The sequence below is a fragment of the Podarcis vaucheri genome (genome assembly GCF_965113315.1).
Source record: "Podarcis vaucheri genome assembly, chromosome: 14".
Lineage (NCBI taxonomy): Eukaryota > Metazoa > Chordata > Lepidosauria > Squamata > Lacertidae > Podarcis > Podarcis vaucheri.
The window spans coordinates 7,024,154-7,048,045 of NC_138752.1; the positions used below are offsets into that span (position 1 = coordinate 7,024,154).

The following is a 23,892-nucleotide window of genomic DNA, read 5'->3' on the forward strand; positions in this document are numbered from 1 at the left end:
TTGCCCTTACACATGTTGGCAGAGCACGTGTAAGCAAACCCTGTTCTGTCCCCTTTTCTGGCCACTTCTAGGTTGCAGCGATGTGCACTTGCACGATCACACGTGCATTGAACAAGTGTAAAATAGCCATTGCCTGAATATAGTTCTAACCCCCACCCCCCATTTTATTCTCACAACAACCCTGGGACACTGAGAGAAGGTGATCTGATTCAAAAAAATGCTTCCCCTGAAATATTCTATGGCAGTGTCCCATTAAAAGGCATTTTCACCATCAATTACTGTATTTTTTGCTCTATAAGACTCACTTTTTCCCTCCTAAAAAGTAAGGGGAAATGTGTGTGCGTCTTATGGAGTGAATGCAGGCTGCGCAGCTATCCCAGAAGCCAGAACAGCAAGAGGGATTGCTGCTTTCACTGCGCAGCGATCCCTCTTGCTGTTCTGGTTTCTGAGATTCAGAATATTTTTTTTCTTGTTTTCCTCCTCCAGAAACTAGGTGCACCTTATGGTCTGGTGTGTCTTATAGAGCGAAAATACGGTACATGCTTCAGACAACTTTTGAAGAGGCAAATTCCCCCCCAGCCTTTACCTGATCTGTAAGCTGAACCCTGGGGTGTTGTTGCTGTTATTGTTGTTGTTGTTGTTGTATATTTCAGAGTTTTATTGAAGTTCTGTATTTTTACTGCTGCTCTGATCGTTTGTACTGATTTTGTTATATATCTATAACATACTTTTTACGCTTTTATTGGAGGTTTTTATATAACGCAGTTTAGAAATGGTCTTTTTTTTATTTATTATATTGTCATGTTCTCAAAGTAAAAGTTGACAAAGTCGAGTTCCTGATGAATTTTTGAAATATAAATCCTTTAGTTTTTATTTGAGCAGACACCACAAGCACCATCCTAATGTCGGAATGCAGCATCTTGTAGCGCTGGCCCTCTGCAGCGCAATGCATGTTTTCTTGGGAGTAAGCCCCATTGAACTTGGCAGAACTTACTTGTGAGTAAATGTACACGTTAGCTAAGCACATACTCAGAAAGGCTGTCTGTATCGAACAACAAGGAAGGTTACGTTCAGATGTAAACAGTACTTTATTCAAAATTATTACACAGAATAAGAATACACTCAGATTTCTTGTGGAAAAACCTTGAAGTGTGAACAATTCTGTACTGCACTTATTCCTTTAGAGCAGGGGTCAGCAAATGTTTTCAGTAGGGGGCCGGTCCACTGTCCCTCAGACCTTGTGGGGGGCCGGACCATATGAGGGGGGAAGTGAACAAATTCCTATGCCCCACAAATATCCCAGAGATGCATTTTAAATAAAAGGACACATTCTACTCATGTAAAAACACGCTGATTCCCAGACCGTCCGCGGGCTGAATTGAGAAGGTGATTGGGCCGGATCCGGCCCCCCGGCCTTAGTTTGCTTACGCATGCTTTAGAGTACTTGCAGGCCACTCCATAACAAAGTTTTCAGGGCAATTCACCACAGATCCATGGGCGTAGCCAGGATTTTTGTTAGGGCGGGGGCAGGCTTCATATGGGGGGGCGGAACCTCAGTTAGTTAAGTATATTTCTTTATTTACTTGGTTTAGGGGAGGCAGCTGCCACCCCTTGGTCATAATATTATGAACTAGCAGTAAATGTGGATATTTTGTCAAGTTTTAATGACAGGCTCATTCGTACAGTATTATCATCATTATCATTGTGCATGATATTAAGAACTAAATGTCTTGGAGATCATAACTTCAGATTGTAAGCCGCCCCCAGGCCCCCCCCCCCAAATCTGGTGCTTTCCAGATTTTTTTGGACTAGTCTCCCTTTAGCTTCAGCGTCTTATGTCATTGCTGGCTGGGGCTGATGGGAGTTGCAGTCCATAATATCTGAAGAGCACTAGGCAAACTAAGACTGAAGGCAAACTTTCGAACTGATGCTCAGCTTCACAGACTTCAAAAAACAAGATTTGTATGAGTTGAAACCCTTTTTTCAACTCTTCCTACATGCCAGTTTGCTGCTTCTGTGGCCCTATTTGCACACCACCAGAAACCCAGGGCATGGTGTGATGTGGACGAGCATAAATAAGTCTGTGGTTCACTCCTTTCCCCCTCCTTCAGTGTGGCTGTGATGAGTCTAGAGAAGCTTTCACTTCTGGTTTTGCTTGTTTGCAGTTTGCTGCTTTGTTAGAATGGACACATTTTGGGTAATATTATTATTTATTTACTTGATTTGACCTGCCCTTTACTACAAAGACCTAGGGTGAGTAACAGCAGTATAAAAGCAGTTTATATATATATTTTGCATAGGCGCCGACTCCATGGGGCCTGAGGGGGCTCGAGCCCCCTCAAAAAATTTTTTGGGGGGCTCAGCCCCCCCAATAATCTCGGGCGCCCTTCCAGCAGAGCGCCGCCGTCCTCCCCGCCTGCTCCCTCGCCAGCCAGCCAGCCAGCCGCGTGCCCTACTCGGAGAGCCCCGGCCGTCCCCCACGAGATTAGGGAATCCCCGGGGGCGGGGGCTCCTGCCTCGCTGCTTCGCAGCACCACCGCCACTCCCAAGGCACTGCCGGGGGGAATTTCCTTCCTCCTGGTGGTTTCAGCGGTTTAGGGCCGGAGCGGAGGGGGCTCGCCCTCTCTTCTCCGGCTAGCCCCACGTTTCCCGCATATCAGCTGTTCCGGAGCTGATTAATAGGCGCAGCACGCTCTCCCCTATTCGCTCACGAGGAGGCGGCGCCACTTTATTTGCATATTCATGAGCTTATTTATTATTCATGAGCTTTCCCGGGCCCCCCAATATTTTTTATAAGTCCGCGTCCCTGATATTTTATAGCAGTATACAGCTATAAAGACAAGTAAAACCAAAGCTCTTCCAACAGAACAGTGCAGATTCATCCAAAGTGGTGTGTCCCACAAATAACAACAAAACGCTTACCTGTGAAAGGCCATGGCGCAGAGGTCTGTCTTCAGCATATGCCAAAAGCTATGAAGATGTTCAGATGCACCTCTGTGTGGAGCGAGAGCCACAATCTAAGGGCTGCCACATAGAATGTCTCTTCCTGGCTACCACATCTTGCACTTCTGAAGGTGATGAAACTACCAAAAGAGCCCCACAGCCCTTCTGATCTTCACACCAAAGAGGATCTGTAGGGATGGAGAAGGTCTTTCAGATATTTGGGGCCTAAGTCATTCAGGCTTTTAAGCACCTGTTGTTGTTGGGTTGTTGTTTTTTAAAAAATGTTTTTTAAATGAGACACTTGAAACCAGTTTTATTGTGTTGGACAAAATGACAAGCTGCAGTCCATCTGAACTGGAAGCAAAAGCTTCCAAACCTGTCCTTGTGGCTGTGGCATAGAGGAGCCTGATGCTCACCTAGGCTTGCTTCTGTCATGCTAGGCTGTGATTTAGCATTGATGTCTGAACAGGACTTCGTGTGTATCTCCAAACAGTAGCATGAAGCCGAAGGTGGTGGTGGGGGTTTGAGAATCAAGATACAGGCAGAGGAGCGGAGGTGGGAGTAGTGATGGAGGAACTGGTGCTCCCCTGCTCTTTATGACACCAAACTTTGAACTAGTCACATTGGACCAGTGAGAGATGCTTACATCTTTTGCAAGCAACAAAGCAAGACCAAATAAAGCCCAACTGGAGGAGCCATGATGTCGAATTGAGAACAGAGAAAGTCAACAGACAGAGGATGACTAGGTTGGATTTTGCTTTGGCTCATTTATAAGAGGTGGTAGACTTGTCCAAGTTTGAACTCCTTCATGGCAGGCCGAGCTCAGGGGTTTCACAGTAGCAGCCTGAGTCTTGAGGATGACCAACTTCTTGTTACTTGCAAGTGACATTTTTTCTGCCTTCACGTAAGTTGAAGAGAACATGACGTTGATGCTTTTATCACTTGCTGGTGGTGCTGGGGAAACAATTGTAGGTTCTTCAGGAGCCTTTGTTTAAGTAATGACCTTTGTTCATCACAAGCAAGATATTATCTACTCAATGGGTTCCTGTTTTGTTTTGTTTTTTTTGAACCAAAACACTCAAATTCCAGTTACATGGATGCATTTTCTGGCTGCCGTGGACAGTTAAGCTTTTGCAAAACAACTTTCAGTTCACTAAAAGTCAAAGCTTGGAGATGGGAGTTCGAATCTATAAAGATCTATGAACTTGATTGTTGATTTTGGGCAAGACAGTGTCTTTGACTCAGAGTTTCTCATGAGGTATTCATTGTTTTATTTTACGCAGATGGTTGTAGGAATAGAAAAGTTGCGCCTTGTTGTGCTTCCTCAAGCAATTATTGCTGGGCCAGAAGAAGGAAGGTCCTCTCTCCCTAGCAGCAAGGAGTAGGCTGTGCTGCTGCTGGGGAAGCTCACCTAACTAGCCCCTCATGCCTTCTTCTGCTCTGCCCCTCCCTCCACTGTCTTTTCTTCTCCTTCCTCACTGATGCTGCTGCAACCTGGCCAGCTCCTTGTTTGCAGAGTATTGTAATCCACGCTGCCAGGAATGTGCTGTGTTGTCAATGCATTCTACTTGGCTCCTGTTGTGCAGGGAAACATTAAGCTGTTGATACTGAGTAGAGGCTGCCTCTGTTGACTTAATATATTATATGGCGTACAGTGTGTGTGTGTGTGTGTGTGTGTGTGTGTGTTTTAAGAATGTAAGAAGAGCCTGGGTGCTGCATCAACCCAAAGGGGTTCATCTAGTCTAGGGGTCAGTAACATTTTTCAGCCATGGGCCGGTCCACTGTCCCTCAGACCATGTGATGGGCCGGACTATATATTTTTTTTTGGGGGGGGGAATGAACGAATTCCTATGCCCCACAAATAACCCAGAGATGCATTTTAAATAAAAGCACACATTCTACTCGTGTAAAAAAATGCCGATTCCCAGACCTTCCATGGGCTGGATTGAGAAGGCAATTAGGCCACATCCGGCCCACGGGCCTTAGGTTGCCTACCCCTGATCTAGTCTTAGCATCCTTTTCTCATGGTGGCCAACCAGATGCCCCCAAAGGGAAGCCAATAGGTAGGACATGGGCACATGAACCCTCTTCGACTCACTTTTCTCCAGTATTCAAAGTATTCAGAGACATTTACTGCCTTTGACTATGGAGGCAGGACATGGCCATAATGGCTTGCAGCCATTGAGAGCCTTATTGTCCTCGATGAATTTGTCTAAACCATGGGTTCCCAAACTCTGACCCACAAGCCTCGTTCAGGTGGTCCATGGTGTATCTGTGGATTTGTGACTGAAGATGGTAGACAGCACACCCATAACTACCTGTTCTGATTTGGTATTTTTATTGTTTCTTTTATTATTATTTCTGTGGAATAATGTGTGTGTGTGAAAGAGAGAAGTGATTAATTGACACCTTATTTTCAGTAGCCCCTGCTTGTTGGTTGGTTGCTGACTTGTTCTACTTCTATAGTTGAGGGTGAAGGTCAGCTCCCTTTCCCTTTGTACCCCATCAAAGCAAATTACAGTTGTGTTTGGCTGCTTTGACCTCTTCCCCTCCAGAAATGGATGATGGTGGTTGTTGTTTGATTGGGGGCCTTCTTTACAGTGGCTTCCTCCTTTGAGGAGTCCTCTGGTTGCCTTCATTACAGGTGACTCCCCACTTACATGGGGGTTATGTTCCGGTGCATAAGTGGAAAACATGTAAACACACTTTCAATGCCTTCTCTCCCACTCTCTCTCCAATCCAGATCAAAAATACTGTACCAAAAATATCCACAACTGGAACTGAAGCTGTGGGGCCAGCAGGAGGCTGGAGGACGTGCAGAAAGCAAAGCCCTGCTGCGCCTCCGGTCTCCTCTCCGCTCTCACTGAAGTCCTCTTCGGGCTGCAGGGAGGGTTTCCTCTTGAGCCACGAGGACTCTCCAGCTCTCTCCCTCCATTTCCTGGTATGAATTAAATTACAGTACAGGAGACTCCCCACGTATGTGGGGTTACGTTCCGGCCCCTTGTGCACATAAGTGATATATGTTTAAGTGGGGTGCACCCCACTGCGCCTCCAGCTTGCAAGGAGACCCTCCCTGGAGCTCAAAGGGGACGTCCTCCTTGGGCTCCATGGTGGGTCTCCTCACAAGCTGGAGGTGATGTGGGACTTGGTTGAGTTTCTCCCCCCACTTCTGGGTTTCATGCGTAACCAAACCAAAAGCCTCCCCAAATCTCCTGCTTCTGACACCTCCGAAATGCCTTTTTGCCTGCCAACTTCTCAGCCTCATGAGACCAGCACTGCCCCTCCGCACTGCCCCCTAAGCAACTCCCATCTTCCAGCATCCCTCCACTCAGGTGCCTCTGCTCCTGAAGCTACCCTCACAAAGCTTTCTCTGTCCATCCTGCGAGGCTCCCTCAGCTGGTACCTGCCACCAGGCCACTTCCGAGTCCCAATAGTGCTTCGTGTCCAGCAGGGCCACCACTAGGACCAAAACAAGGCCCAGCCAGGGCACCCGATTGATGTTTGATGATTCAGCAGTAAACAGTGGGTTTTCCCAGGGAAAGTGGCGGGACAATACTAAAACCTCTAAGACCCATGACTAGAAATCACGGGACAAAGAGAAGTGTAGGTGAGCCCTGAGTCAGGCCATTTATCCATTTAGCTTTGTATTGTTCACACTGACAGGTAGTAGTGGCTCTCTAGGGATTCAGATGAGGAACATGCATCCATCCATAACTACCTACCTACCTACCTAGAGATGCCATGGAAGATTAAACCCAGTCATGGCCACTACTCTCCCTTTCTGAAGTTCTCGCTCCTTGAAGGGGATAATCAAAGTTCTGTGGAGCTCCATTGAAGGTTTATCAGGGAATAGCAGGTGTTAGAAATGTTTCTGCTGCAGTTTCCTTTTCACACACACCCCCCGGCACAGTTCAGGACAGCATGGTATTGTCACATCCCTGAATCTGATATTGCAAGTGGAATTGATAAGAGGTGCATGGCAAGGTGGCGCCTGGATCACAGTAGCCCAGCCTCCCCCAGCCTGGCAGCCCCCAGATGGCAGTGGTGGTCCAGTACATGTGGTTGGGGAAGGCTGTGGTCGCCTGATGAAAGAGCCCCCTCTCAAGCCGTGTGTCGATTGCAAGTTCTTTGGGTGATTGCTCAGCTGCTGCCCCCTGTTTGTTGCTGAGTGTGTGGCGTGGAGGCCTTCTCTTGCCCCTTGGAGAATGACCCACATGCCAGCCGTGTGCCACCCCTATCCCCATGCTGGATCTTGCTGCCTTCTCTCCCCCACCCCCCAGCTGATGCATCTGTCCATGTGGTGATCCGATGCTTGCTCATCAGTAAAGGTCATGGCCGAGTCCCTGGGCAGAGTAGGGGCTCCGCTTCCTTCTCACCAGCTGCTCTGCTGCCCATGAGAGAAATAGGTTAGGCACCAAATGGACAGATGGATGGGCAGCTTTGAGGCAGCAGACAGCTGGTTTAACCCACTGGGGGAACACGCCCCCCCCCCTTTGGTCTCTCTGTGTTTGGGTGCTTGCTGTTTTCTCCCGAGCAGGAGCAGCCATGCAACTTCCATGCAACTTTGCTCTGAAGAAGCAGGCAGACCTTCAGCACGCAGTGTTGTCCAAGACAGTTCCTTCCTACAGCAGCCTGGGCATGGAGGCTGCTTCTGTCTGTGGCACCCTTGACACATTTCCGTTTAAAAAGCAAACTGGACAGGGGTGACTTGATAGGGTTTCATGAATTTTTTTTTGGGGGGGAGGGAGTTTTCCTCCTCTCCCCCCTGCCTAGTTCTAGAACCCCCTGAGTCCACACAGTGAAATTAACCAGCAGCCAACTTGGGGCAGACTATATATATAAAGAGTTTTGTTTAATTGTATGTGTAATATAAATTGTCCATCTAAATAATTTATGGAATTACGGGATTAGGATGGTGAATTCACAGCAGGGTTGGTGGATGAATCATGGTTGTAAGGTAAGAACCCTTGACCGGTCTCTCTGGGAAATAGGGTGCAGAAGGCTTCGACTTGATCCAACAAAACATTTGATCCAACAAAACACTTCTTGTGATTGAGGTGGGGAAAAGGATCTCCCCCCACGTGTGGTGTGTTTTGGATCCCTGGAAATTAAACTCAGGATTGGAAGCAGCAGCCTGGTTTCATGAGGAAGTCGGCTGAGACTGACTGACTGATGACCACCTAGATGTTGTATTAAAGGCCTAAAGCAGCCACTTCCCCTCCAGGTTTTAGGGGCCACAGCTCTTACCAATTAGCCAGCAAAGCCAATGGGCAGGATTGACGGTGGAGGGTTGGGATCCAAAACATCGTGGAGGCTGAGGAAGGTGTACACAGGCAGGGGAGAAGGGACAATATTGTGTAATAAACCTGTACACTGGAGAGCCAGTGTGGTGTAGTGGTTAAGAGCGGTAGTCTCGTAATCTGGGGAACCGGGTTCGCGTCTCCGCTCCTCCACCTGCAGCTGCTGGGGACCTTGGGCCAGTCACACTTCTCTGAGGTCTCTCAGCCCCACTCACCTCACAGAGTGTTTGTTGTGGGGGAGGAAGGGAAAGGAGAATGTTAGCCGCTTTGAGACGCCTTCGGGTAGTGATAAAGCGGGATATCAAATCCAAACTCTTCTTCTTCTTCTTCTTCTACAGGAGAGCCAGCCCACCCCACCCTCCCTGCTTTCCTGTCTGAATGCAAAGCTTTTAGGATTAAAGAGGCCAGAGATTTGACAGGGAAGTTGGGCTTTTGAGAGGCACGTTATCAGGTGGGAAAGAAGTGGCAAAGCAGGATGCCTCGACTTCTAGTGTGTTTCTGGGTCCAATTCAAGGTGCTCATGTTACCGTTCAAAGCCCCAAATGACATAGGCCCCAAATATCTTAAAGGCCACCTCCTTCCCTACAGACCGTCTCGGGTGTTAAGAGGGGCCTGGTTGGTTGTTCCGCCTCTCTCAGAAGTTTGGGGGGATGCCTAAGGGGGGGCATTCTCTTTGGCAGCCCCTAAGTTGTGGAGCTCCCCACAGAGATGCACCTGGCTTCCTCACTATACGGATGTTACACCTGTGTCACTTAAGCTGTGTGTTTTCAGGGCCCGCCCTATTCTTGTGCACGCAACATGTTTCAACCGTTTTTAATTCTGATTTTTCCATTGTTGTAACCTGCCCTGGGACCCGCTGGTGAAGGGCAGGGAACAAATTTAGTAATATTAATAGTAATAAGTAGGCATTGTGGCAAGACTTTCCAAGGCGCAAATGGGTTGCTCACCGGCAAATTTGGAAAAATGGGGAGTGGGGGCAGAAAACAAGCCTGTGGTAGAGAAACTTGGAAGCAGGAGGAAGGGTCTGTGCTGAGTGCCGTAGAAGACAGGCAATGACCGAGGAAGACTTGATATTATAGTCTGCCTTTTGAGCAGCAGAGCTTGGCTCTGAAAGCCATATTGTGTAACTGTGTGTGGTTTGTAATGCAAGCCGGCCAGCAAGCGCCAGGTTCCTGCAGCGGTTGTTGCTGCCACCTCCAGATGGGAAAACACGTGGATCCTATTTCTGAATAGTGGGACTTCTCTGGTGCTGGGTTAACAGGTGTTCAGTACCTCCTGGCATTAGCTCTTAACATTTGCCAGGGAAAGAGTGGTGTTTGGTTGCGTCTATATCAGGAGCGGTTTTTCTGTTAAGTCTTGAGATGCCATGCAGATTGGTTGGCCGCTAAATGAGGCAAAATGCAGCGTTTGGGTTCTTGCTTATTGACAAAGGTTGTGCTGCTATAAATCTTTAAATAAACCTGCAGAAATCATGACGGTGAATATTAACTTTGTGTTTTCTTTTTCCTTCACTCTCCAGCAAAACTGTACAATCTAAGGTGGACTGCATTTTGGTAAGTAGCCTTGAAACCAAAGTTGCTTTCATATTCACCTAGTTTGTGCAGGGAGTGAGCCTTCCAACTCTGTCATATGCTGCCAGCTTCTTTAAAATACCCCAGGCTGGGACGCTTGAAGTGGAAAGCTTTCTGTAGCTGACAGGGAGCAAAAGTATCCTCCTCTTGCAGAGCAGGCTTTTGTCTCATCACATGGAAAACAGACCCAGGAATAAGCTAAAACTAGATCTTTTATTTAACAACACCAGCCCCTGCTTGTTTTATAAGAAGCCCGGAGAAAAAGAGGTGAAAGAGAAACTGAAACTCACAACTCAATAAGGCCATTTTGCTTTCTGGGCCTAGAATCCTGGGAATTGTAATTAGTTAAGGCTGCTGAGAGGGACGTGGGTGGCGCTGTGGTCTAAACCACTGAGCATCTTGGGCTTGCCAATCAGAAGGTCGGCGTTTCGAATCCCTTCTACGGGGTGTGTCCCCGTTGTTCGGTCCCTGCTCCTGCCAACCTAGCAGTTTGAAAGCACGCCCAAAAGTGCAAATAGATAAATAGGTACCGCTCTGGCGGGAAGTCAGGGGTCCCTTTACCTTTTATATTTAAGAGGTTCCAAAACTCTTTGCAGGACCCAACCAGCAACCAGCCAATTTTTTCTCCACCACAGAATGGGAAGGAGGCGCTTGGGCCTTAATCTTTAGTGGCAGAATTGCAATATCTCTCTCACTCTCTCTCTCTCCTGGTTTCCAGCAGTGGAAAGAGAGTAGAGAGCCCTCTCTGATTTTTATATATACATTGATAATGACCACAAATAAAGTGATTTTTTGTCTTCTGGTAACTCAAAGGTTTATCTGGGGCAAGACAAGCTGTGTGTGTAGGTGTGTGTGTGTGTTTGGCAGAACTCCCTCTTGCACTTTGACATGCTTTTGAACAGCTCCTGCCAACCTAGCAGTTCGAAAGCACATCAAAGTGCTAGTAGATAAATAGGTACTGCTCCGGCGGGAAGGTAAACAGTGTTTCTGTGCACTGCTCTGGTTCACCAGAAGCGGCTTAGTCATGCTGGCCACATGACCCAGAAGCTGTCTGCGGACAAACGCCGGCTCACTCGGCCTGTAAAGCGAGATGAGTGCCGCAACCCCGAGTCGTCTGCGACTGGACTTAACTGTAGGGTCCTTTACCTTTTTTTTTAAGGGTGCTGAGAGTTTTTAGGAGACCCCGGTTCCCATCACAGTTTCAAGAATACTCCTGGGAAGATAGATTGACTGTTAAACCCGCTATAACTCTTAACAACTCTAAGCGCACTCTTAGCAAACTGCACTTCCCAGAGGTCTTTGGGGGAAGCCATGGCTTTTTTTTTAAAAAAAGAAACTATTAATTTTCATAATAAATGCAAAATACAAACAGCATCAAACATACTGATACAAAAGTAAAATAAAAAAATTGGAAGACTAGACTGGATAAGAGAGAAGGGAAGAAAATGGAAAATAATAGCCTACATTAATTTGTGTGATGCATCTTTTACAATCACAGTCCAAGGCACCTAAAAAACACTTTATCCTAATCTTCTAAAATATATACTCTCCACAAACCTAATGGGACCATTGTTCAGTCTCTGTGATATATATCTGTTACGGAAAAATTCTGGGTGCGGGGTTACTCTGCCACCCAGCTCATCGGACTAAGTCCGTGGGTCCCTGCGGAAGAAAATGAGCTCAGCCGGACGCAGGAGCAAACTGCAGAAGATCCAAGTTTATTGCGCAACAGGTTCAAGGCGAGATTGAACAGTGAGAAAGGGGTGACATGAACTTTTGAGTTTTCCCTCCATGTCCCAGAATACAGTGCATGAAACGTCACGAATACATTATGGGAAGGTTGGGTTTCACAAGTTACATCATGAATATACTTTACACGTCATGAATACATTATGAAAAGGTGGGATTACATTAATTAGCATTTTCGGATGAGGGAGGGGGGATATGCGGAGCGGGAAATATACATAGATACACATTTATTGAGTACCGGTGGTGGCAAGACAATGGGTCAGAGATATGCATCGTCTGCCACCTAATATTGCCCGAAGGAAGGATTTTGCAAGACTATCTGACAGGATTAAGAAATTCCTGTGTACGTGACCTGCCGCTTCGGGGATTATGGAGGTAGGGGTAGCATTATGGAGTCCAGGGGGAGCTGAGTTGAATGACACCAAAAGTGAAGAAATCGGAGTTACGGTTGATTTTATATCAATTTTTGAAGATTTCAGTGATTTCTAAGCCACTCTGTACTATAGAGCAAAAGCAGAAACAGAGTGGATACATTGTAACAGGATTTTGACAGTATTACTTGAGAGATTATGGAGGACAGGGGAGGGGTGATGGAGTCCTAGAGAAATTGAGCAAATATATTGTAGTGAAGAAGACATTGCCCCCCCCCCCGTTCCGTATCAGTCCCCCATTCGGAGATAGATTTGCATTAAAGTTCTGTAAGAACTTGCAAATCTTTTCTCCGCACCCTAAATCTCGGTGAATGGGATGTGTGGCTTTATGCAAACCTGAAAGGGACTTGCAAGCCATGCCTCTTACGGTCATTTGCAAGTATAGCAGTGCAGGTAGCTGCATATAGGGTATTATATAAAGAACACCTCTTGTATTTTGTTGCTAAATTACTTGTGGCATTCTCAATAGTGTTTTATGCTTTACACCTAGCAGGAAGGTCTAATTGACTGAAAAATGCAGTTGGTGTTTTGTCCTTCGCCATTTTTGTGTATTTCTCAGGTGTCAAGCTAGCTCTTCTGTGGTCTCACACTGACATAGTGCTACAGCAACACATCCTGTCTGTTGAATCCCCTCGGGGCTTTCATTTAACCATGTTGCCTGGCATTCACCATAGCTGGCACAGGTTTGGGCATCTCGTGAGGGAGATTTCTTCGCCTTGGCCTTTAGCTATGGGATTCCATTATAGGCTGTGGTTTTGCACGCATGGGGGTTGCTCACTTGCACTTAAAGGACCAAAAGGCTAATTGCAGCCTGGATACACGTGCCCAATTCAAACTGAGTCCAATTTGAATTTATCTTGCCCCATGGTTCTCAACTCTTCAAACCAATCTGTTAAAAGAAAACCATTCTTAACAAGGGCAGTTGTCCAAATAAGTCAATTTAACTCTATAAGGGATCATTCCTGCTAAACCAAAGCATATGCACCTTCATGTACCTGGTGTTTTATGGATCCAGAAGCTTGTCCTTGGCAAAACGAGGTTTAACACATTTTAAAATGGATAGGGAAAGTTGGCAGGGTGCCAGGTGGAACAATTAAATGTGGTTATAAGTTGATCTAAACATTGGACTACACAATAGTGTGAGCTATTAGAAAGTATAAAATGCATGAGAATTCTCCATTGGTGTGTAAGCAATAAGACATTAAACATAAAAACAATTACACACAAAAATTGCCCCCCTTTGTGGAAATCACACTGTCAGACACATTTCAACATTCTTACATAATAACACATAATACAAAACAAACTAATTAAATATCAGTTACATATCTTGACACAATTGTGATCTTTTATGCATGTATCTTTTGAATCCTGGAGCACAGTCTTAAGGTTCAAAAGTGAGAAAATGTCCTTGCAATTCAACTCCTCCCCTTAGCCATGAGGGGTTGTTGCTGCTTTTCATCCTTGCACATCTGTAGAAGTGATATCCTGTAAGGGGCAAGGTTTTGGGGCTTAAAGACAGTTAGAAAAGGGAGGGGGCAAAAGGCGAAAAGGATGTCCTTCGGTTTCTGTTGGAAGTTGCAAATAATAAAATCTTAGTGGATTAAACATTTTATTCATTATCACATTTCCATATAATTACTGTTATTATCTGCTAAGTTTGTTTGCTTTCCTTCACTTAATTTTTGTTGTTGTTGTTCTTTTCATATTATAAAATAAAAAATTACTCCACATGTATAGAAAGAGAACTGTAAAAAATACAAAGGTTAAAAAATAAAAAAGAAAGCAAAAAATTAGATTACCAGTTAGATGAAAATGGACTTGACACAAAGACATCAGATTCAGAAAATAACTATTATTAAATAGTACAAAGATATTATCAAAACCACACATATTACTACTGGACTGAAAAAAAAATGGAAAAACAATGAGGAAAACTTAAAATTCACCATGTGCTATTCAATAGAAGAACTTCATGAGACTGACTTTCAACATGTGATGAACATGTCCCCCAAAGTAAAACACAAACACACAAAAATGAGCTATGAGGAACCAAAAATAAATAAATGCTAAGACACACAATTAATAAGTAACCTGAAGTAATCTGTTTTGGCATTCTAACATCCCAAATGAAAATAAAAGTGTTTCTTGATGTGACATCAGCTGTAATGTTAATAGCGGAATACTGGGAAATGAGTTAATACCAATAAAATGAATGGCAATTTAAAGTTGTGCAGGTACCTTGCACTAGCCAAAATGACAGAATTAGTAAGAAATGCTCAGGCCAAAGGTAAACAAGTACCATTCCACAAACAATGTTTGGTTGTGCTTCGATTAACTTCATAGACATCATGGAGAAACTGATTAAATAAATGAAAACAGATTATTTGTAACTTAAAAAAAATGTCAAAGGCACAAAGAGATAGAGGTCACTAATACAGCAGGGATTCAGACTTGTTTCACAGAACAGAAAGAAAGTTGCTGTGGGAGGAAAAGGGACAAACACTTTGTTATCGGGGTTCACATATCCTGTTAAAAGGGAAAATTATTTCATGTGAGAAGCCTGTCAGGAAATGCTGTTCCTAAAATTCCCAATCAGGGGGGAATGCTTTGATATTTACCTGTGAAAAGAATTTTGCATGTTAAGATTTGGAACCTGGAAAGCTCTTGACTTTTGATGGGCTAGTTTTTTTTTTTTTTTTTTGTAGCCTTTTGTCTTAAGTAGCCCCTGGGGCAAAGACAGATTAAGGGTGATTTCCCTCAATGGTTCTGACTTTTCTTTTACATTTGGAAGAAACCTCCTCTCCCTCCTTACAGTCCCCCCCCCCCCGTCCTCTCTCTCTCTCTTCTTTAGCTGATCTAGCCTCTGTGCATGTGCAGAGTTCATGTCTCAGCAAACCTTTTGTACTATTGAAAATGTTGCATCCTTTGGCTAAATTAACATTTGAATAAGGGAAGGGAAGGGTAAGGAGTAGATTTTGAAAACAGGGTTTGATTTTAAACAAAAAAGAGAAACTCAGCAATTTAAGTATTTACCAAAGCTAGCGATTTCGGCCCAAGCAAACGGGACTGCTTCCTTTATGTACAGGAAAGGGCTAATATCCCTCTGGCCATTCGCGGAACAATCAACCGCTCTCTTATTTATGAGTAAAAAATGGCCAGAGAGTTAGAATTCATAGGAATTTTTTTTTTTTTTAAACATTCTCAGTCATTTCGGCCTTACCATTTGCAGACAAATGGATTGGTCAAGGCTAATTCTACTTGATTATCCATTTGTATGTGCTTAAACTTTGAGTAGACTTTTAAGTCTGATTTTTGTAAATAATAGACAAAATGATAAACACTGTAATCACTTAAATGCTTGATATCACCAGTTCTGCTTCAAACATCATGGCTTTCACCTCTCATCACACCTTTTAAAAAACAAAGAGCCAACCTGGGCTGAATTTCAACTCATCAGCCACAAATTGGGAAAGTTGAAAGGGACCTGGGGTCATCTAGTCCAACCCTAAAATACAGGGTTCATAGCAAGATTTGTACTACCAGAAACACACACATACCTATAGAAATTATCTTTAAAGGAAGATTGAAGTTAACATTTTTCCTAAGATAGGGAGAGGATCTTTTATAAAGCAAAGTTAATTCAATTGATATAACCACTCACAAATAATTACAACAGCCATAGATTTGACAATTTTGTTGAACTTGCAGAGCAATAGTAAGCCTAATCTATGCCCCCCCCTTGCAGTTTCCTTTAAAGGAAGCTTACTCAGGAGTAAATTTACCTGGCACAGAATAAGAAGGAGAAGGAGGGAAAAAAAAAACCCTGAAAGAGACAGAATGAAACAAGGGGGGGGGGGGCATTTTCTAAGAAAAGAGGCCAGGAAGTCTTATAGAGACTGATATCAGGAGCCTTACAATAACTCTTCTGTCCAACCAAATCAAAGTTAAAACTGGACTCAGATATTTTCTTAGAAGGAACACCATACTTTCATAGGCATATGCTTAATGAAATACATACACTGCATTTTAGCTTGAGAGCAGTTGGCTCAACTAGGCTTTTGCAGCAGAAACATTAGGTTATCAGCACCTTCCAAAATAAGACTGTAGACTCGCAATCTCAAAAGTTGGGGCAAAGCAAGAGGTGGGGTAAACATTTGCACACTTCATTCTCATTTTCTCTTATTTAGGACTGCTAAGATCCAGCATGACTTCCTTAGATTTAAATTTTGAAGCAGTTTAAACTATGCACACTTAAGAAAGGCAGTCTGCCAGAGACAGAAGGAACAGACAACACACATAACGGACAACATGTAAACATACATATTCTCATATATGTATTAACAGACAACACACATAACAGACAACATGTAAACATATATATTCTCATCCTTTAGTTGGTTATTGCAAGGAGATGGGCCACTACCTTTGGCTTCATTAAGTGAAATTAGTAGGAAGGTCCCACATGGTTTTATGAGCCTCCTTGCCTCTTCAAACACACCACCAGGTAATCAGACTGGTAGGGCTCACAACGCTTGGTTGACTGGGTACCCCTTTATAGATGCATGCGTTGCTGTTGTTGCTTTTTTGCTTTTTCCTTTTTTTGGGGGGGGGTGTCTGGGATAGAGAAGGGGAAAAAAGAGGGGTTGATTAGGATTGGTATGTCTAGGGGTTTGGTACGCTTAGTACAGGGACGTATAGTAAAGAGGAGAAGGGGCTTCTAGTTGCCTGGCAACTTCCTTAGTGGGTTTTAGAGAGCTCTAGCTATCCGGTTCCTTGCGTTCCATTTCCTATTTCCTTATTTCCTTATTTCCTATAACCTGGGGTCTCTTTCCACTCTGCCGGTCCTGCCCAATTCCTCATGGGCTATCCCTCCTGGCAACCTCCTACCTATCGTCACATCTCAGGAAAAGGGGCCCTACTGGACGCCCGCGCCATGCGGTGCCAGATCGGGTGGTCCCTGGATAGAATTTCGAACTGAAAATCCCCCTTGCTTTTGGAAGCGGGCTCACGCACGGTTACGTGGCACCGACCAGTGCGGCTGGGATTGGGATAGAAAGCCAGACCCCTTCCTGCCCCCTCCGTAAGGGCGCTCGGGAAGTTCGGAAAGAGAGCTCCAACCCCTTGCTTTCAACTGGGATGCCCGTTGCGGAAAGTCGGCTGTCTTTCCAAGCCGGGTCTCACCGTCTTACTTTCGGACTCCCAATTGGTGCGGCTGGCTGGAGATTTTAAGGAAAAGAGATAGAGCTCAGAACCCCCCTTTCGGGTTGAGCAGCGGTCCACGGTCTCTCTCACTAACCGGACCAAGAGAAAGGCAAGAAGGAGCGATAGAGAGGAGGGCAGAGAATTCAGTTGCCAGGAGACTTCCACCCCCTTCCCACCAGTGCACTGGATTTTCCTTTTTCCTTATACTCACGCGTCTTCTATGATGATCCCGGGATCGATGAATAAGCCGGCTGGATCCCTCTTTGCTCCCCGGCTGAACTCCTAGGGCTTTCGATTACCGCCCAGAAGATGGCTGGGGGTCCAAAAGGATCTTCCCAGGCAAAATGGCCCGGAGCCGGCTGAAGATTTCGGGGGCCCCAGTCAGCAGCTCGGGAGAACCGCAAGCCCCACGTTGGGCGCCAACTGTTACGGAAAAATTCTGGGTGCGGGGTTACTCTGCCACCCAGCTCATCGGACTAAGTCCGTGGGTCCCTGCGGAAGAAAATGAGCTCAGCCGGACGCAGGAGCAAACTGCAGAAGATCCAAGTTTATTGCGCAACAGGTTCAAGGCGAGATTGAACAGTGAGAAAGGGGTGACATGAACTTTTGAGTTTTCCCTCCATGTCCCAGAATACAGTGCATGAAACGTCACGAATACATTATGGGAAGGTTGGGTTTCACAAGTTACATCATGAATATACTTTACACGTCATGAATACATTATGAAAAGGTGGGATTACATTAATTAGCATTTTCGGATGAGGGAGGGGGGATATGCGGAGCGGGAAATATACATAGATACACATTTATTGAGTACCGGTGGTGGCAAGACAATGGGTCAGAGATATGCATCGTCTGCCACCTAATATTGCCCGAAGGAAGGATTTTGCAAGACTATCTGACAGGATTAAGAAATTCCTGTGTACGTGACCTGCCGCTTCGGGGATTATGGAGGTAGGGGTAGCATTATGGAGTCCAGGGGGAGCTGAGTTGAATGACACCAAAAGTGAAGAAATCGGAGTTACGGTTGATTTTATATCAATTTTTGAAGATTTCAGTGATTTCTAAGCCACTCTGTACTATAGAGCAAAAGCAGAAACAGAGTGGATACATTGTAACAGGATTTTGACAGTATTACTTGAGAGATTATGGAGGACAGGGGAGGGGTGATGGAGTCCTAGAGAAATTGAGCAAATATATTGTAGTGAAGAAGACATTGCCCCCCCCCCGTTCCGTATCAGTATCAAATATATAGACTAAATAGTATAAAAATGATCTGATTTAGATTCTCTCCCAGTTACTTTTATTTGATTTGTAAGGTGTTTAGAGAGAGCTAGACTGTGTTTTAATTTGTTGGCAGCTGCCCAGAGTGGCAGGGGTGACCCAGTCAGATGGGCGGCATATAAATAATGTAGTAGTAGTTGTTAAGGAAAATTCTGGGTTGAGAGACTACTCAACAGCCCAGCTCCTTGGGTACCAGTCCCCCGTGGGTCCATGCGGCCAGTAAACGTAGGAAATTCCAGCCAAGCAATTTGGAGCAAAACAGCAGTCAGTAGGCTTAGATCCTTTATTGTTGTTCAACAGCAGCGAGTGAACCCAGAGCATGGGACGACATTGATTTTTAAAACTTCCCACCACATCCCAGAATACAGTTTGCACAGCATTATTGATACATCATCTTTACATCACTGATGTGTCACCAAAGGGGAGGGGTAGACAGGAGTTACACTAGTTCAACCTTGGCGAACATGTCCAGACAAGTCCTTGGTCCAAGATTAGCATAGGCAAAACATGTCAGGGCAAGACCCAGGTATAAGATTAGCATAGGCAAACACCTCTGAAGTCCCATCACCCAAAGTACAACAGAACTTCCTTTGCATGTCTGGACCCCCATGCAAGACTGGTGATGGTATTAGGTTTTCCTTGGCCAACAATCAGCTCAGTAATTGTCACTTCTGGTTACTTCCTGGAGTCCCTTTTCAAGGGCAAAATAGTGTTGGAATGGAGGAAACTGGCAAAGGAGTCGATTTTATATTATTTTTAAAGCTAGGTAATTTCCCTGAGCTGTCAAGTTGAAAGGATACATTCAGGCATAATATTTATAACATTTTACAACTTTAAAGATGTGCCCTCCCCCGTAATTTCCGTAACATAGTGGTGGTAGTAGTAGTAGTAGTAGTAGTAGTAGTAGTAGTAGTAGTATATCCCAGACTCTACCCAACCAATAATTATCAACCAAGGGAACTGAGCATGATTTCCATTGACAATCTGTTGACATTCATGCCACCACTAGTAATAGAAATACCAGTTTCTTATGAGATACTGTGGGATTTGTATTGCTTTTTATCAAAAGCCAAAGTTGGCTTTTGACTGGATCTGGTGTTAGTGATTGATCTATGATTTGAGGGATAGTGCTAAAAACCTTTATCCAAACACTATGTAAAACTTCACATTCCCACCACATATGAATATATGTTCAAATAGTATTACTGCCTCACCAGCATAGTGAACAGATGTTTGTATTGATTTCTGAAAGCCATGTCGGAGTCCAATACCACCTAAGTATTGTTTTTAGAGTGGATTCTTGAATCCTAGAAGATAGTAGTTTTCAATGGAGCATTTACTCAAATTTGAACCTACTCATGTTCATCAATCTGACATTTAAGGTCACCATCCCAGGATATCCTAAGTTGCTGGGAGGAGCCAATTGCCTAGCTTATTAGGAACTTGTAAATATTGGATACCAAGCCTTTAAAATTCAGAGATATTTGAGCAACTAAGGATTCAAAAGTAGAGAAAGTAAACAATTCCCCTTACAAGGTAGAGATATAGCATATGTAGTAATTTGAATTAACTGTGGTACATTTCCAATATTTTCCTTTAGGGTAGACATGGAAGGATGACTATTAGGAATAATATCCATAATTGTATAAATTGCTGCTGCCTTCCATTCTTTATATTGTACATATTTATCTGTAAGGCAGAATGATGGGTGGTCCAGTACGGGAATTAAAAAGGATGTAGGCAGAGCTAAATGTGAACACCATATTTAAAGTGTTCAAAGTGGTATGATACCAATTTAAATGTATAGTGCAGATGGGGCCTAAAAGATTGAGGACACAAGAAATTTAGAGAAAAGTTCTGTATTGATTGCTGAAATTGAAACCATAGCAGTTTAGCTGTAATTACATTTTGTGCAAAAATATGCACTCACTCTCTTCGCTACTGACTGTGAACTCTGTTAAAAATTCTGTATTTAGCAAGAAGTTGAGAAGTTTACAGATCTACAGAAACTCTACCTCTACCTTCAGCTGCCTTCTGGTCCTAGCAATGGAGAGAAAAGGTATGTACATGTCAGAATAGTCATATAAGTCACATTTACTGCCTAATTTCCTGTTGTTTGATGTGACAAACAGATTTTTTGTTGAAAGGCTGCTAAGGAAGTTGGAAAGACAAAGAAGTCTGTACCTTGTGGCAATCTGGCTGTGGCTCTGTCCCACTGCCTAGGACCAGACCTCATCATTGGGGTGGGCTTAGGGTAATAGGCATGATGGAAAAGTGGGGTGGGGGTACTGCCTTTGCTGACCAGCTCCCTCCCCTTGCTGTCTCTGCCATTGTGGGTGGTACCTTTTTGTTCATTAGATATTATCTTACTCTTCCTTTGATATCTCAAAAGCGCACCTATATTTGAGGTGTTGGAAACAGGCAAAGTTGCAGAAAGCAGATTGGTTAAGAGTCCAGGTGATCTATTGAAATTGGAACCTCCAGGGAACCAGAGTCTGCCAGTCTGTCCTTTCTCTGGCTTAGGATTCAGTACACACTGGATGGTAATATAGCAATAATAAAAGTCGTCCTAATTGATCCTCTTTTCTCCTGGCTCAGCGATCAGCTGTCTGTGTCATCCAGCCGCGCCCAGCAAATGCATGCCTTCTCCTGGATCCGTAACACCTTAGAGGAGCACCCGGAGACATCCCTCCCCAAGCAGGAGGTGTATGATGAGTACAAGTGAGTGTTTACAAATGTATTGTGGGGAGGTGGGTTTAGTTGTGCATTGGGAGAATATCAAGGAGGAGGGTGGCCTTCATTAAACAATGAAATACTTACTTGTGCTGCAAAGCAGAACAGCACTGCACAAAGCCGGGGAGGGGGAGCCCTCTTGAATAGTGGAGAGCAGGGGTCGGCAACGGTTTTTGAGGTCGAGCTAGTCCACTCCCTGACAGACCTATCGGTGGGCTGGAGTGTGCGCACCTGCGCCCGCTCATGCGCTCAAGCTATTTCCAGTGCTCTTCCAGGTCGGAAGAGCGTATGTGCATGGGCGCTTCTCTGTCCCGCGTACACTATTTTTGGTGCTCTTACAACCTGGAAGTCAGTCCCTGCGGCGAGAAAAAAAAAGGTGCTGCGAAAAAAGCATGGAATCCCATCCACTGTGGGTGGTAACATCACAGTGACTGATGCCACACACTCGCCTAAGCATCAACAGTGATGGGCAGAGCATGTCATGTGTGTGGCAGCAGCACCCCTCCCAGCTGTCTGAGACCACCACTTCACCTTTCTTCATGGTGCTAGGTTCTGTCTCACTAGGAGAGTTGCACGGGCTCAGCCAGACAATGGCAGAATTGCTCGTTCAGCTTTCAGGTTCAGTGTGCTGGCAAACGTAGCCGAGCGTCTCTCCTCCCGTGGCTTTGTAAATTATTAATCCCCATTGTACGGCCTATAAAAGTGATCTCTTGACCCACAAAGGCTGCATGGTAGATGGCCGAGGCAACAGCGCTGGGGTGTGTGTGAACCAAAGGGCAACGGTAAAAGCTATTTGAGTGCCGAAATGTACTAGATGGAAGTGGGGTGCTTGTCTGGGCACGGGAAGTGTTTCATGCCCTCTGCTTTATGCATAGCACAGTATTAGCTGGTCGTATTTTCAGAATCATTTGCTGCTTCCCACATAAGGTGCTGGTTGTCACACCCTAAGCTGTGCACAGCACTTCTGCACTTGCTAGTCCGGAATGAAATTCTTCCCCCTTTTAAAGGCAGCCCTGTGGGTTCTGCCGTGCCCTTTCCCTTCTGCTTGAAGGCTTTCCCAAGGAAACCCCCAGAGGGGGTCCCCATTACAGGTGTGTCTCAGATGTGGTCCTCAGCAGCTGAGGAAAGCAGCCTCTTGGATTCTCCCCTGGAAAGGTCACATCTGGGCTGTGTGGGCAGGCGGTGATGGGCGCTCCAGTGTCCTGCCTCCATTGTTAACTTGAACTGCCACTCCTGCCTGTTTTCTGCTGCACTTCCAAAGAGAAGGGAGGACTTTTGGGGACAGGTTATAGCTTAGTAGTAGAGTGCGGGCTTTGCAGGTGGAATGACCCAAGGAAATTGTTTGGCTCAGGATGATGGGGGCTGGAGTCCTGCAACATGTTGGACCACAGGTTCGCCATCCTTGGTTTAAAAGGTGCATGCTGCTTTTCCAGAAAGCAGTCTAAAGCACTTTGCAGCTGGTTGACTCAACATAGATGGCCCTCATTTTGATCCTGTGCCTGATCCCCTGGGTTTTTTTGGGTTTTTTGGTTGCTTAGCACTGGAGGGGCTGTAGCTGAATGAATGACTGAGCACATGCTTTGTGTGCTGAAGGTTGTAAGTACAGTTCCCAGCACTCCCAGTTACCAGTGCTGGGAAAGACCCTTTTCTGCCTTGGCAAGCAGCTCTCTGTGGCCTAGTCAGAGCATACCACTGACCAGGACTTTGGGGAATTAATAGCTGGACAGTACCATGTTGGCTACCCTGGGTTAGATAGGCCAGTGATTTGGGGACAGGCCAAAGCTATATGGATGGATCAATCTATGGTCTTAGTATATAATGTGCATTAGCAGTCTAAGACAATAGCCAGTTACATCTGGGCAGCATAGTTTCCTCTTTCTAAAAAAGGCTGTGTGTGTTTGGGGGGGAGAGCAGGCTTGTCCTTTTTTTTGCTTGGCTTTAGCCAATTCCAGTCCTTCTTAATGCAGGAGCAGGAAGCTTCCTACCTGCGGGTCTTATGTACAGGTATTACAAAAGACTGACTAGAGTCTTTGGAATATGTACTGGCCAGGAATCAAAGATCACATGGGAAATGTTGAATTGTTTGTTCATCTGAAAACTTTTGTAGGCTGTCGGAGGAGCACCGTTTGGAAAACTTGTTTTGCTTTCTTGTCCAAACGTGGTGCAACATTTGTGAAAATTATACTTATAAAATATGAAAGGGGGTGGGATCAGACCTATTACTTAGGGACACTTATCCATTATATGCAAGCCTCTTTGAGATGAACAGAACCTCTCCAAACTGAGGCAATGGGCTGTGAAATTGCAAATGCAATTTAGTGTAAACAGGTGTAAAGTGATGCACATTGGTCCTTAGAGGGGGGAAAATCTTCGTTTCACAGTTATGCTGCTGGGGTCACTGGTGGTGACTGACCAGGAACAAGACCTTGGGGTTGTAGGGGATAGCTTGATGAAGGTGTCGGTCCAGTGTTCAGCAGCTGTGAAAAAGTTGATCCAGGAAGGGAATAGACTTCCAGGACTTCTGGGGAGGAAGATGGCAGTCTAGGCATCTCTTGCGAGATAATTATGTGGTGATTAAAGATAGCCAAGCCATAAGTCTTGGTTGTCACACCCTCTCTGGGAAGACAGAGAGAACGGAAAATAACATCTGATTCTCTGAAAAAGCAGCTTTCCATG

General features: G+C 45.0%; 1 protein-coding gene across 2 annotated transcripts in view; it reads left to right on the forward strand.

The window, feature by feature from the left end:
* Positions 1–23,892, forward strand: part of RFX7 (regulatory factor X7) — a 49,316-nt gene that overhangs the window by 11,791 nt on the left and 13,633 nt on the right. The window contains exons 1-4 of one of the 2 annotated variants that reach the window (XM_082198267.1): positions 5,332–5,884; positions 9,763–9,796; positions 20,460–20,542; positions 21,082–21,204. In XM_082198267.1, coding sequence (XP_082054393.1) covers positions 21,119–21,204 — 86 coding nt within the window. In that variant the 5' untranslated portion in view covers positions 5,332–5,884; positions 9,763–9,796; positions 20,460–20,542; positions 21,082–21,118. Of the gene's footprint in view, positions 1–5,331; positions 5,885–9,762; positions 9,797–20,459; positions 20,543–21,081; positions 21,205–23,892 lie in introns of those variants that run through there. The other variant, XM_082198266.1, reaches the window with a different exon arrangement.